Here is a 15,688-nt window from a genome sequence, read left to right on the forward strand (position 1 = left end):
AGGTTGGGGAACACAGTGGCTCCTTCTGAGGAAGAAGCCAGGCAGCTTCTGGCTGCCTCTGCAGCTGTGTGGGACTCACCCTGAACCCTGAGAGCAAGAGGCATTATTTTCTCCCCTCTCTTGTCAGATACTGACTCCCACGCAGGAAAAAGGAAGCACCTTTTGTCAGATGCTGTGGCCACTTCCTCTTCAGAAGGCTCCAGCCAATCTCTGGCTTTGCAGAACGAGGGCGCTGACTCCAGCTGCCGGACCTTGAGGGTGTAGGGCCCCAGGGCCGGCGCTGACAGGGGCTGGACCCTCGGCTGGCCCGCTGGGTTCCGGGGCATCCTCTCTGCTGCAGATCTGGACCCCTGAGCCCGACCTGGCTGGGGCCCAGTGCTTCCCGGCACCTCCCTGCACACTGCTCACAGCCCCTGTCAGCCCGCCTGTCTGTCCCTCTCCACAGCTCGGTCAAGGAGTGTGATGACCGGAGAGCAGATGGCGGCCTTTCACCCCGCATCCATCCCCAACCCGCTGGAAAGACCCATCAAGATGGGCTGGCTGAAGAAGCAGAGGTCTCTCGTGAAAAACTGGCAGCAGAGGTACTTCGTGCTGAGGGCACAGCAGCTCTATTACTACAAGGACGAGGAGGACGTGAAGCCGCAGGTACCAGCCTGGCTGTTTGCCCCCTTCCCAGGGCTGTCCCCTCCTGGGTGTGGGAGGTGGGTGGAGCCCCAGAGATCACTACAGGCTCGCAGTGGGGCTTCTTACTAGGGTGAGACCCCTGTCCATTTGAAAGGACTTCTCTCTCTCCTTCTCACCCTTTGTGAGATGCATAAACTGAGTTGCAGAGATGACAGGGTAATCCTCCTCCACGGAGCCCCAAGATGAGCACTGGGGCTCTTCCTAAACGCAGCACTACGTCGAGGTTGGCAGCATGGTCTTGATGGGAATGTGGAGCACAAGGGCTCAGGGAGAGTGGATTTGGGTTCAGGAAAATTGATTTGGGGCTTTCATTTATTTGTCAGTTCAATCAATATTTATTGAGCATCTACTGTGCGCCAGACACTGTTCCAGGGAGTTGAAATAACTCAGTGACTAAAACAGATAAGCACCCCTGACGTGTGGAACTTAGAAGATGGGGAGGGGGGAAGCAAAAAGATAAACATAATCAATAAGAAAATTATGTGGTTTGTTAGAAAATGACTAGTACTATGAGGAGAAAATAGAATGGGCTAGGAGGATCAAGCGTTTGGGGGAGGTGGTACAATTTCAAGAAGGGTGGCCAGAATGCCTTCATGAGAAAGGGGACATTTGAGCAAAGATTAAGGAGGAGAGGCAATCCGCCAGGCAGATCTCTGGGTAAAGAGCACTCCAGGCAGAGGGGACAGCCAGTGCAAAGGCCCTGAGGTAGAGCATGTCTGATGTGTGTGCGAAATAGCAAGGAGGTCAGCGTGGGAGCAGCAGAGTTAGGGAATGAAAGGATCAAAGGAGATGAGGTCAGAGAATGGAGCCTTGGGGGTTGGGACACAAATTGTAAAGGACATTGTAGTCCACTGTAAGGACTTGAGTCTTTACACTGAGGGTGATGGCAGGCCTTGCAAGGTTCCCGGCAGAAAGGGGTCATTCTTGGGTCATGTTGTAAAAAGAGGGTTCTGGTTACCATGCTCAAAAATAGATCCAAGGCTGAAGGGAGGGGGTACAAGGGTAATTTAGGTGAGAGGTTATTATGTTTAGAATCTCAGTGGGCAGGAAGAAAATGATCAGATCCCTGATATACTTGAAAATACAGCAAACAGGACTTCCAGATGGAGCGGATGGGGCTAGAGAGGGCTTTGATCGTAAATCTTGGGCCCGGGTCTTTTCTTCCTGCCTCACTGATTCCTCATGGCCATCATGGTGAAGGAGAGCAAAAGGGGATGCTGTTAACAGCTGAGAGACCCCAGGTGTAAATTGTATGTCTCAAGGCAACCAGGAGGACTGGACACCCTTTCTAGAGCTCATGCCTGTGGAGGTGGAAGAGTGGGCAAGGAACTTATTAGGGAGGACAGACTCTAAAACTTTCTGGAGGCAGAAAAAAAGCCCCAAGAAGGGTGAGGATATTGAAGGTGGATGGCTGGGTAAGCAAAGAAGTGAGGAGGTCATTTTGGAAGAGGACAGTTCTCTCTAAGGGCAGGCTTGAGGCTCTGTGACACATCGGCAGTGTCCGGTTAATCAGGCCCTCCACTCAGAGGGCTGTGAGTGTCTGTCCCTGCAGAGGCTGGAGAGGGGCCAGAGACCGTACCACCGCCTGGGTTCTTGCCCAGTGTCCTGTGCGTGGTAACCAGACTTTCTTCACTTTACGAACAAACCCTATCAGAGGCAAGCAATTACAAGCTAAGATGGGGTTCCTGGTACATTAATAGCCGAGGCAGGAAGTCTTCCCGTCTGCGGAGCCTGAGGGAGATGGCAATAATGTGTTAGCCTTCCCAAAGCAGCAGAAAGGGAAGTTCAGTGAAGCTTACTTCCGTGAGGTGCAGCGGGGAGCTTGTGTTCTTTTCCTGGCTCTACTACCATATGGCCATGTAATTATTTAATTTTTCTGGACCCCTCTTTTTTTCTTTTGTAAGATGAGACAATCATACCTGGCCTGCATCTGTCACAGGATTAAATGATATGAAACACATGTAAAAAATTGTTTTGTAAAAACATAAACGGATGTCAAAGAGTAAAATAAATTATTGGAGGTCCTGGCTTGTCTCCCTTACTTTTGGAGGAGGAAACTCTGAGTCCTCTCAGGATTAAATTAGTCTGATAATTAGGTAAAGCTTCTTCTAGAATGACAAGTATGGTTTATTTTTTAGAAAACCTATTAATGTATCAGACCAATAAGTCAAGATCAAGAAGTCAAATGAGAAAAACCACACAACCCCTAAATAGATGGCTGAAAAAAGTGTTTGATAAAATCCAAAACTCATTTCAGATATGAACAGTTTTTTTTAAAAAGGAATAAAATGATAATTTCTCAGAATATTTTATTTTATATGGGTGTGAATATTTTGATTACAAAAGCTATATGGGTATATAGTTGGAAATTTGGAGGATGCAGAAAATCACAAAGTGGAAAATAATAATTATCCCATCAGTAAGAAATAACCACCTAAATCCTCAATTCTTCCAGTTTTTTCTATGCATATACATTTAGAAACTCATCTAAATGCAAAATTAGTATAATAGTATTCTTTAATTAAAAATTAACAATATGTCTTGAATATTGTCCAGTATTATTAAATATTTTCTACAATGTAATTCTTAGTGGTGGCAAAATAACTTATTTTATGGACATTCTATAAGTTATTTAACTAATTTCCTCCTGGAAATTAGTTGAGAATTTGGGCTGATTTTTCTATGTTATTATAACAAACAGGATTAAGAGGACATCCTTGTAGACTTTTCATATATCCATCATTATTTTATTAAGATAAAGAAAAGTCTATTCAAAATAAAATACTTTTATTATGCTATCATTTAACATTGTTTTGGGATTCATAGACATTGCAAATATCTAGATGTGAAATGAAAGATATGAACTAAATTCTTGGGTAAAAATAAAGGTCTATTTCCACACTATGTTTCACACCATTCATGATTCTGGATGGGTTAAAGACTTACGTGTGAAAACGAGTTCATAAAAATCCTAGAAGAAAGTGTAATTATCTGCATGATCTTTGGGAAGCAGGTGTTTCTTAAGCATAGCAACAAAGACAGCACAAGGAAAAGACTGATGTAATTGCATAAATAGAAATGTCTGTACCTTAAAAACCAAAATAATAAGGTGAAAAGGCAAAAATAAACAGGAAAAATTGTAAACAACTATTCTTCCTATTTAAAATAGTCTCAAATCTTATAAGAAACAGCAATAGGAAAATGAACAAATGACGTAAATGGGCAATTTCCCAAAGAAATGTAATAGCCAAAAAGCATATGTAAAAACTCCACTCAGTCATAATTAAAGACATGCAATGGAAGTTAATGAGATACCATTGTCCCCTTATCAAAATGGCAAAGATTTTCTAGAAATTCCATTGTTAGTAAAGACCAGGGAACAGGAATTCTCATGTACAACTGGTGGAAATGAAAATCTGTACAACCTTTCTGGAGGGTAATATGCCTCTTAGAAATGCAAATTCTTTGACCCTGCATTTCTAATGTAGGGGTTTATAACAGTGATGTGGAAACAATGCCTGGTGGTAGGGGCTAAGTTATGTGAGGCAACTTTTATATATCTATCCGATAGAATATAATTCAGCTGTTGATGCCCTAAATTAATACTTTTTGAAATTGAAAGATGTCCATAATATAATTACTTTGAAAAAAGCAGTTAACAGCAGAAGATGATTTATATGCTAATCCTATTCTTGAGGGAAAAAAACAATCTGTAATTTATGGGAAAAGGCTTGGAAAGAAATACACAGAGGTGTTAACTGAGCTATCTCTGAGTTACACATAACTTTTACTTTTCTGCTTTCTTTATGACTAAAATATAAATTAGTTGTAAATTTAAAAAGAACACACATACACTCCGATTCCTAAAAAACTCAAAAAACAAAAATCACTCCAGTAATCTTAGAGCAATCAGATGAAAAATGCCCTCATGTATACTGATGATGTGTACATTTGGTGCAGCCTTTCTAGAAAGCAATTTGGCCGGATTTCTAAAAGCCAAAAAATATCATATCCAGAATGACCCAGTCATTCTGGTTTTAAGAAGCTATCCAAAAGAAATAATAAGATATATGCAGTGCTATTTGTAATGAGAAACATTAGACCAAATGTCCAACAAAGGAGAATGATTCAGTAAATTATGGGGCCCTCTATGATGCACCCTTGTATGTGCCCTTCGAGGGGACCCTGGGGTTCAGGAGAAGGCAATCTGTGCAGTTTTTCCTCTGAGTTCTCAGAAAGGTCTGTCTAGCTCTAACAGTATAATGTCCTGTAAGTCCATGACCTAGCTTCCTATAACTCATTCCAAAAGTTTCTTTGTCAAGGAAGTTGTTTAAAACAGAATCTCAGTGAATTGCCCTCAAGTCTCTGCTACAATGATGGTTTTAGACAATCCTGGCTTAGCCGTTCCAGTGCCTCATCTGCTTTCTCTGAAGTTAGAGCAGAGAGTTGTCTATCAGGGGCGAGCTGGGAAATGTTTAACCAATAGCCCTGTGGTAGGGGAGTTGTTTTGGACACAGCATTTGCCAATTTCTGTTGTGTAAATACTCCCACTGTGGCTGATTCAAGCTACCAGCATCCCTGAGCACAGAGTTGAGAAGGGATGTACAGTAGCACAGTGTTAGATAGTATTTCTACCACACAGATAGATTTGATGTAAATGACCGTATGAACAGAAATAATAGTAAAATAGAGCACATAATTAGGTAAATAGAAATTTTTGTCTTTTCTTTTCTATTTATATGAGATGATGGATGTTCACCAAGCTTATTGTGGTGATCATTTCATGACGCGTGTGGGTCAAATCGTGCTCTGCACCTTGAACTTGGACAGTACGGTATGTCAATTGTGTCTCAGGGGAATTGCAAGAAAAAAATGAAAGAGAGAATTAGAAAGTGATGAATTCTGAGTAGTACTACCTTTATTTTTAATATAAAGTATTTCATTGTAAGTTTATATAATTTAACTTTTAATAATGGCTGTGAGTTATGGCACCTGAATAAAACACTATGCTGTTTTTTCAGACAGGAGGAAGCACTGCCTGGTAGGAAGATAAAGAAAGTGTCATTTCAGGGGTACCTGCCTCTCCTTAGTTCGTCTCTAAACTATTATTTGATAGTTTCATCCAAAAATAGTAAAAATAAAATACAAAGTATGTAAATACCATTTATTGAACAGTTACTAGGTGCCAGGCTCTGTGTTAAATGTCCTGAATATACTATCCAGCAGCACAAAAAGGGTCATTTTTTTTCTGAGGCCACCGATATTATTTAAAGATGGCGGGGAGCGTGTAGGTGGTGGTTATTTTTAAGTAATAAAATTAGAGAAGTGTAGGCAGAGTTTTTTTCTTTTCTCTTGTCCTCCTTCCCCCTCCTTCTCCTCTTCCCCTTTCTCTCCACCCCCCCTTCTCTTCTGCTTTCGCTTCTAATCTTTTTCTCCCTCAGTCTTAGACATTTGCATTTATAGACCCCCAAGAAACATTTATTCTTTCAGGATTCTGAGCTGATCTGGGAGTTCCTTAAGACTCTTCCTTTAGAGCTTTTCTGCTGCCAATCCTTTTCATCCATGGTTTGTTCTAGAAACAAGACATCACTGTTTACTCAGCTCAGAATCAGACACACTACCTACGACAGCTAGTGAAATGTAAATTGTGAGTAGGGAACTCTAGGACGATTAACTGTGCCCCCTCATGCCGTTACTTAAACTTTGAAAGCATTGGTTTCTTCATCTGTAATGTGGGAGTGGCCATCCTGCCATGTTTCTGATTTGGGGGCTGTTCTGAGGTCTAAGGAGATGTTGCATGTGACAGTGCACTGTCAATGGTAGAGCAATGAGCGTACACGTGGTGGAAGTGACTTGGTTTTCTGATGACGTATTCATGTGTAAGGTCACAAATTCCACCCTCACTCCACCCTTCCCCCACAACGGCTCCATGATCCTCCTCCCCTTGCCCGTTCAAGGGACATCAAGCTGGTGGGTCCCAGCACTTCCACTGATGGTGAAGAGCACAGAGTTTGAACACACTTCTGAGATGAATTACCATTCTGCCACTTACTAGCTCTGTGACGTTGGACAAATCACAGAACCATTCTGACCCCGAGTTTCCTCACTTGTAAATTTGTGCAGCAATACCTTGCCTGGAGAATTGCTTAAAGGACTAAGTGAATAATACACATTCAAGGTGCTTAGCAGAGGGACAGACACCTGGAGTGTGCTGCTCAGAAGCTCTTGCTGCTATTAAGTATTGCATCACCTCAATGAACCTGTGGTTCAGTCCCCAGTGCCCCCTATGGCAGTCCGGCAGGTGGTATGGTCCCCCAGTCTCAGCATGGCCTCGACAAAGATCAGGTGTCTTGTTTGGCAAGGAATTTTGGCTCTTGGAAAGTAGGAAGAGGCAAGAGTTGGTGATGGCACCGTCTCAGTTCATTTTCCAGTCAGAACCTTGCCCTCCTGTCTCTTTAGGCACCTTGCTTGCTCTCACATAGCTGCCACTTAATTTGACCAAGGTCTGAGTAGCAGAAGTGCCCCATTCGAAGCTGGGATGCCAGCTTTCCATGCTCCTCTCTGCTATCCCATCATTATCCCATCTGTCCTCCAACTTTCTTTTAGTTCATAGCTGGTAATGTTTTTGCTTACCTTAAAGCCCTCGCTTTCAATCTTTCAGGGTTGCATGTATCTACCAGGGAGCACAATCAAAGAGATCGCCACAAACCCAGAAGAAGCAGGGAAGTTTGTCTTTGAAGTTATTCCAGGTAGGTGACGAAATGTGGGATAGACATGCATCACGTTCCCATGTTACTTCTGACCCCAGAAGTCAAGGCTACATTCAGTGAGTCTGTCAACCAGCTAGCCAACCAACCTAGTAAGAATGCATAATAGTTCTGTATATAGTTAATGATCCCATACTAGTTCATTAACAACAGGTGAACTAAGTGGGTGTGCACCCGGTTGAGCTCTGTAAGCATTTCACGAGCACCTGCTTGGAGCCAGGTATCCACTAGGCACTGGGATACTGATCGGAAAGTACATCATCCCTGCTCGCTAAAAGGAGCTCAACTTTGAAGGCGAGTGGGACAATAAAATGAACAGTTAAATTATACATTGAACCATGTGAAATCGCCATGTTGGTAGGTCAAAAACAGTCGACAGTCAACAGTCTCATATGGTTCATTGTGACCTATTAAGAAATGACAACTCCGACTTAACTGAGCACTTACTACATGTCAGGCGCTGTAATTTACCTATTGCACAAGTTAGCCGCACACTGGAGGGTGTCTCTTTCTAATCAAGAGTTACCTTCCTCGAATGCATTTGGGGAAAGGGGAAGTTTGTCTCAGTTTGTCTCTACGGGAGTTTGCTTGTGTCTGTGGAAGTCTGTCACACTGAGGCTGTTCTCCCTGTCTCTTGCTCCTTCACCGCCCCCCCCCACCAACCCAACCAACAGGAACTACAGGGCTGCTGGTCCAGCTATGCAGCCAAGTTGCTGCTGCCATGCTGACACAGCAGGGGAGACCAATGTCCCCTGAGTGCCCCTTGCCTTAAATTTCTTCTTACCTCTCACACAAGGCAGCTGTGTGCATAAGAAACTTGATGGCAAAGTCAGTGTAGCAGAGAGGGTAGACATGCCCCATCTGGAGCCAGCCTGCCCGGGGCCACATCCTGGCCCTGCCACTTACTATGTGTGTAATTGTGATGAATTATTTAATTTAATAATTTAATTTAATTATTTAATTTCTCTTTGCCTCTGTTTCTTTACCTGGGAAATGGGGACAATGATGATTATAGTGAGGATTAAGTAAAGAAGCATATACGCCACATTTGCTGCAGTGCCGAGTGTTTGAAGTTTTGGCAATAGCTAGAGGAAATTGTAATGTAGAAACCAATCCCCAAACTGGCTCTGACTATTTATAGAAAACAAAGAAAAACAGAGGTCTTTTTTTTAAAGTTCAGCTCTTCCCAAGTGGCCCCCTCATGGACACTCCCTTGCTTTTTATCTGAGGGTCTATCCATTTTTCTTCCTCCTCAGAGGAAGAGCCTACTTTTCCAGTCTCTCCTTTCTGGGATAACCCCACCCTTTTCCCACGAGGTTTCTTCTATCCCTAGGATTCCTCTCCCAGCACAATTCAAGGGATGTGACCATTCATGATGACACGTGTCCCAAAACCTGATTTTTCAATCTGGGGTGACCCTATTGAGAGCTCCAACTGCAAATTTACTGTGGACTTTGCAGTAAATTGAAGACTGCTGTTACTGTAGGATGAAGATTTGTCCTCTCATTGTCACTCACACTTACAGCTGTCTCCTGGACTGCTGGGGGAATTCTTGGACAGATCCACACATGTGTGTACGTGCACATACACACACTCAACTCATAAGGACAAACAACAATGCTAAAGCAATAGTAAGGCAGGGAACCATTTTCCTAAAGACACCATCATTCTCAAGCCTCCACCTAACCTAAAATGAGACAACCCTTTATGTTATGATGTAGAGAATTTTCAGTTCCTCTTTTTGTCATCCTCTTGTGCAAGACAATTCTCAGGGGCCACTGCTGGCATAAGAAATGGCCTTCCTAATCAGGGCCCCCTCTCTGTGATCACCAGTTTTAGCTGCACAAAGGCCATAGAGAAGAATTCAGTTGTTGTTATGCTGTTTTTCTTTATTTGGAGCAGGCAAAAATCTGAGGCAAGCTTCCCCCTCCCTAACTACCTCAAGCAGAATAATTATCTGTTCTCCCACCCAAAGGGAGTCATCAGGGATGGGGGGTTTATTCCTTCTGTAGAATATGTAGCATTTAATTCTCATACTGCCTTCTGAAATGTTACACCAAAATTATTGAGCACCTGCCACGAGCCGGGCACTATTGTAGGAACTGGGGATCCAGCAATGAACAAAACAGCCTGTATGCAGCTTACAGTCAATGGGGGGAGACTGAAAACACACCAAATAAATGAGAACATTGTACAGTTTTATTATGGGATAAGTACTATGGGAAGAAAGCAAAGAAAGAGAAAGTACTGGATGAGGTGGGGATGGCAACTGTTGATTTGTCATTTGAAGTAAAGCGGGAAGAATAGACATCATTGAGAAGGTAATCTTTGAGCCAAGATCGAAGGATGTGAAGGCGTGAGCCAAGTGCACATCTGGAGGAAGAACATTCCAGGAAGGGGAACAGCCCTCTGAGCCTATTTCTTGTGTTCAGGAAACATCAAGGAGGCCAAGGCGGTTACAGTGGAGTGCTGAGAGGGTAGAAGAGTAGGTGATTTGGTCAGGGGCGGGCACAGGTATTACAGGCACTGGTAGGCAAGTGTAAAAAGTTTAGTTTTTGTGCTAGAAGGATGGAAATCCATTGGGAGGTTTTGAGCAGAGAAGTAACGTGATCTGACTTTTGTTTTAAAACTCTTTTGAGTTGAGACTAAAAAGGGGCAAAGACGGAGCAGGAGCACCAGTGAGGAGGTTATTGTAATTATCCAAGTCAGAGGTGGTAACAATGAAGGGGGTGAGAAATGATCCACTTCTGGACACATTTTGAAGGTAGAGAGGACTTCATTTGCTGATGGATTGGACGTAGGAAAGAGAAGCCAAGATTGACTCTAAGGTTTTCACGCAAACAACAGGAAGGATGGCTTTCCTGAGATTTGTGCATGTGACCAGTTTTGGGTGGGAGATCGGGGCTTTAGCTTTGGATGTATTAAGTAATTAATTCAATTTTAATGATAAGGAAACCAATGTTCAGGATAATTTAGCTACTGCTGTGATAGAGGTGATGGTAGGATGTTAAGAGATTTAGAAAAGGGAGTCCCCACTCCATCTGGAGTGGGAGGGGGAGGTTTGAAGGAAGAGTCCTTAGAGAAGATAACATTTGCACTAAGTTTTAAAGGATGGATAGGAGTTCCTTAGGCATGGGAAGAAAAGAAGGGAGGTTCCTTTCTGACAGGGGTAGCAGCCCAATAGGTGACACAGATTGAACAGACTGTTTAAGTCAGAGAAAGTATGTGCCTGAGGGCAGAGATGCTGTTCATGGGCTTTGTGTTAATGTCAGGCAGTTTCCCTCAAAGACAGCTCTTTCTCACACCCCAGTGTGCCCAAACATTCATTTTTTTGAAGGGTAACAAAGAATTTTCAAATTCCCTTTGGTTCTTGTCTCTTGAGTCTATCTTAATATTACCCACCCTCACCTTCCTTACCCTTTGGGATGACTGACTTCTCAATCCATCTTGTCGTCAGCTCTTCTAATCAGAAAGATCAGTCCATGGAAGCCCTGGTCATTGAGGAACATCCTGAGAGCTGGATATTTCTCAGTGGTGTTGCCGTGGTGGAACTAAAGGAATCTCTCAGGAATGAGAGAAAACTGAGAAGGCATGTTCTTGATAACGTAATAGACTGGAGTGTAGGCATGGTGGAGAAGGAAACCAGATAAATTTTGGCCAAGGTCAAATTTGAAGCACTATGGGCTGGTGGAAACTATTGGGAGAAAGACCCATGGCCTTGCCTTGAGTTTGGTGGTAACTTACTGGGTACCAATGGGCAAGGCCCTTTGCATCTCTGGGCTTCAGTTCCATTATTTGTAGAGCGGAATGATACTAGAGCCCTACTCTATTACTAAAGGATGTTGTGTTTCCTATGGGATTCTTTAGTTCTGCCCTGAGGGCTTTTTACTGCCCATCTTACTTCTGGAAACACCCAATTTCAGGATGTTCCTCAGTGACCAGCACTTCCATGGGCTGACCCTTCTGGGCAGAAGAGCTGATGACCCATTGATAAGATGGATTCAGAATTAGGTTGTCCCAAAGTGTAAAAGAAAGTGAGGCTGGGTAATATTAAGATAGGTTGAAGAGACTGAAAACAAAGGGACTTTGAAAGTATTTTGTTGCTATGTAAGAAAATACAGGTTTGGGCCCAACTGGGCAGCTAGAACAGGGTCTTTTTTTAAAGCTTTTTAAAAGTTGAAGTATAGTTGATGTACAATATTATATAAATTACAGGTGAAAAATATACAGATTCACAGTTTTTGAAGGTTATACCCCATTTATAGTTATTATAAAATATTGGGTATATTCCCATGTTGTACAATATATCCCTGTAGCTTATTTTATACCCAAAAGCTTGTCCCTCCTAATCCCCTACCTCTGTATTGCCCCTCCCCCATCCCTCTCCCCTCTGGTAACCACTAGCTTGTTCTCTATATCTGTGAGTTTGCTTCTTTTATTGTTATATTCACTAGTTTGTTGTATTTTTTAGATATCACATATAAGCAATATCATACAGTATTTGTCTTTCTCTGACTTATTTCACTTAGCATGATGCCCTCCAAGTTCATCCATGTTGCTGCAAATAGCAAAATTTTGTTCTTTTTTGTGGCTAAGTAATATTCCATTGTATATATATACCACATCTTCTTTATCCATTCATCTGTTAATGGACACTTAGGTTACTTCCATATTTTGGGAATTGCAAATAATGCTATGAACATTGGGGTGCATGTATCTTTTCAAATTAGTGTTTTTGTTTTTTTCAGATAAATACCCAGGAGTGGAATTCCTGGGTCATATGGTAGCAAAACAGGCTCTTTTTGAAGGAAATGCCCTGATATTTTGAGAAGAATGGGTTGATGTCCCCTGAAACAATGTGAGATTTAATAGTATCCTGTAATTGAAAGGGATTGCTGTTATTTTCTTGTACTTTGTAAGACCTATGTTTGATGTGCCCCTTCTCCCTCTCCTCTCCTCTCTCCCTATTTTTCTCTCTTTGTCACTTTCTCTTGTTCTTTCTCTTGGTCTCCTCTCCCCACTCTGCCCCCTTGTCATTTCTTCCACCCTTTTGTCCATTTGATAACACCAACCCAAGACATACTACAGATGTCTGTCTGTAATCTTGGGTTTAAAGTGAAAATGATAAAGAATGTCCTAACAAACTTCATTTGTCCATCAGCTATGTATTGAGAGCCTACCATTTGCAATGTCTTCATGCAGGCAGGAGGGCAGTAATCCTGAACAGGAGGCACCGATTCATAAGAAAGGCACACGGTGCTCATTGCCCCTCCCTCCTGAGTTGCTGTTCCCTCCTCCAACCCCGCAGCTGAGCTCAGGGTAGCCTAGGAAGGTATCCATGATTGGCGTGATGGACTTAGGTTTCAGAATCGTATGGGCTGAGCCTGTCTGCTCTTGTACTGACACTGCCCCTTGAACTTCCTCTTAATTTGTGATAGGAAATGGTTTCTGTCCTCCATGGGGACAGATCTCAGCCCAAATCATCTCAGTTGCAAACCACTGAGTTCAATGATTTGTGTATAGGATTAGAGCTCCAGCAAAAACAATAAAGGTGTGTAAATACTCAGTTCTGCTGAGGAAAAGTAGATGCTTTTGTGCTGTTTGACTGCTTGTTTAATTGGACCAAAGAAGAAATTCAGGCTCAGCTTCCCCTCGCTGCCCCTTGCCCTGGCCCCTGACCAATGTATGACCTTCATTAGTGTTACTTCTTCCTCCAGCCTCATGTGACCAGAGTCGCACGGGACAGGACTCCTATGTCCTCATGGCCAGCTCCCAGGCGGAAATGGAGGAGTGGGTTAAATTCCTTAGGAGAGTCGCTGGCACACCCTCTGGAGGTAAGGACTCCTGCAGACTTTCCTGGACAGGTGTCTGTGACATCGCAAGGATGGGAAGGAAGTAGTTTCAGACAAGAGCTTTCCTTGAACAGGGTTCAAAGAAGACCACCAGAGGACAACTCTGAGGCCATGCTCATTGCCAAGGCTCTAACTTCCTTCCCTGGGTGATGTCAAAGCCAACTCCAGATTAGCTGGAAGGACTGCAAGCCCTTTGCACTCATCGGCAAATGTGTGTGATGCCCTGAAGCAGTCCTTTCTCCTCTCTGGACACAGTGCTCTCATCTGTAAAACGAACGGGTTGAACCAGCTGACCCCGGTTTCTGGCAGCACTAACCTTCAGTGGTACCAAGAGCGTGCCCAGTTATGGGGCTTTGGGAACCCAGGGAGGTTGATGGCAATATCTCTGCTGAAAGCATAAGTTAGGCTGATCAACACAGGACACTAAAGCTGCTGTCCAGCACTGGGGTGGTCACAAGGGAGAGAGGTTCCGGAATTGTGTCTGCAGTCTTACAGGTACACAGTGAATTCAGGGTTGAACACTTTTCTGGGTTACAAGTGTTTGAGTTTATAAGCTCAAGTTCAAGGTTACAGGCTCAAGTGTTTGAGCTCTCTGAGAACACCGGGTGTTGTGTCCACACTACAGGAGGGCTGTGCCTGTGAATAACTAATGTGAAACAAATCTGAAATTAACCAACAGGTGACTCCAGTATGTGTTTTTACCTTTCATAAAAATATGAAAGGGGCTTCCCTGGTTGCACAGTGGTTGAGAGTCCGCCTGCCGATGCAGGGGACACGGATTCGTGCCCCGGTCCGGGAAGATCCCACATGCCACGGAGCGGCTGGGCCCGTGAGCCATGGCCGCTGAGCCTGCACGTCCGGAGTCTGTGCTCCGCAATGGGAGAGGCCACAACAGTGAGAGGCCCGCGTACCGCAAAAAAAAAAAAAAATGCTGTGGAGGCACCGTGACCAGCATCTATGCCCCGTGTGGCGCTCTGCTCAGCCTTGTCAGGGTGAACCGCTGCAACGGTCATAACCCACATGGGGATTTCTCCCTCACCCCACTTGGAGGCCACCACCGTCAGAAGCAAGTCAAGCGTAAGTCCTGTAGGCAGAGGAAAGTCCACGGGAGGAGAACTAAGAGTCCAGCACTATTTATATATTCAAAGAACAAGGTTTGGATTTGATGTGGCATCTCAGGTTGAACCAAAATCGGAGATCTCAGGATGAGAAGGCATTTTAAGACAGCAGAGTCCAGTCTGAGGTCTTGGGACAAGTCAGACATTTGCTCTTCCTGTTTGTAAGTCAGGAAACTTCAGTCCTGAGGAAGTAAATGATTTGTCCAAGGGCCCCAGCTGTCGAGGGGCAGGGCTGGGGCTCCTGCCTCTGGGGAGGCCCTCTTTCTCTGATCTGGGTCTACTAGATCGGCAGGACATGCCCCCTCACACGCTGAAAAGTCACTGAGGTATGTTGCTGCTGTCTTTTTTCAGCTCTTCATGAAACTTTGTATGACTTTTCCCACCCGGAACCTACCCACTTCTCACCACCTTTGTTACCTGCCATCCTGGTTGAGGCGCCAGACTGCCTTGTTCGAATTGCAGCAGTGGTCTCCAAACTCTCTCCACGCTTCCAGGCTCGCCTTCTTTTCTTTTCTTTTTTTTTTTTTTTGCGGTACGCGGGCCTCTCACCGTTGTGGCCTCTCCTGTTGTGGAGCACAGGCTCCGGACACGCAGGCTCAGCGGCCATGGCTCACGGGCCCAGCCGCTCCGTGGCATGTGGGATCTTCCCGGACCGGGGCACGACCCTGTGTCCCCTGCATCGGCAGGCGGACTCTCAACCACTGCACCACCAGGGAAGCCCCAGGCTCGCCTTCTTATAGTCTGTTTTCAACAGAGAGAAGAGTGAGCCTATTAAACCTGTCATCTCAAGACCCTTCTCTGCTCATCACTGTCCAATAGCTTCCTCTCTCTCTCAGAGGAAAAGTCGGAAGCCTTATAATGACTCCACGCACAATCTGCCCCCACCCCCATGACCTCTCTGACCTTGTTTTCTGGAACCCTCTCCAGTGCTCATTTCACTCCAGCTTCACTAGCCTCCTTGCTCTTCCCCAAATACCCTAGGTACATTCCTGCCTCACGGCCCTTGCACTGGCTGCTTCCTCTGTCTGGAACCCTCCTTCCCCAGGGTGCTGCACGGCTTGGTCCCTTGCTTTCCTCAGGTCTTTGCTCAAACTTCACTTCAGTGAGCCTTCCCCTGATCATCCCGTTTCACATTGAACCCCTTCCCCACCAAGTCATTCTCATGACAATTCTGCAGAGCTGAGGCTTCTTTCTGCCCCGACTCCTTTTCTGGCTCCCCTGATGGGAGAGAGGGTCCACATGTTCCCCGTGGCATATACCTAACTTC

General features: G+C 44.4%; 1 protein-coding gene across 2 annotated transcripts in view; it reads left to right on the forward strand.

The window, feature by feature from the left end:
• Nucleotides 1-429: 429 nt before the first annotated feature.
• Nucleotides 430-15,688, forward strand: part of ARHGAP25 (Rho GTPase activating protein 25) — a 44,221-nt gene continuing 28,962 nt past the window's right edge. Inside the window, exons 1-3 of one of the 2 annotated variants that reach the window (XM_060117381.1) lie at nt 430-645; nt 7,346-7,433; nt 13,169-13,285. In XM_060117381.1, coding sequence (XP_059973364.1) covers nt 463-645; nt 7,346-7,433; nt 13,169-13,285 — 388 coding nt within the window. In that variant the 5' untranslated portion in view covers nt 430-462. The remainder of the gene's footprint in view (nt 646-7,345; nt 7,434-13,168; nt 13,286-15,688) is intronic. The other variant, XM_060117382.1, reaches the window with a different exon arrangement.

This window comes from Mesoplodon densirostris, chromosome 14 (assembly GCF_025265405.1).
Source record: "Mesoplodon densirostris isolate mMesDen1 chromosome 14, mMesDen1 primary haplotype, whole genome shotgun sequence".
NCBI lineage: Eukaryota > Metazoa > Chordata > Mammalia > Artiodactyla > Ziphiidae > Mesoplodon > Mesoplodon densirostris.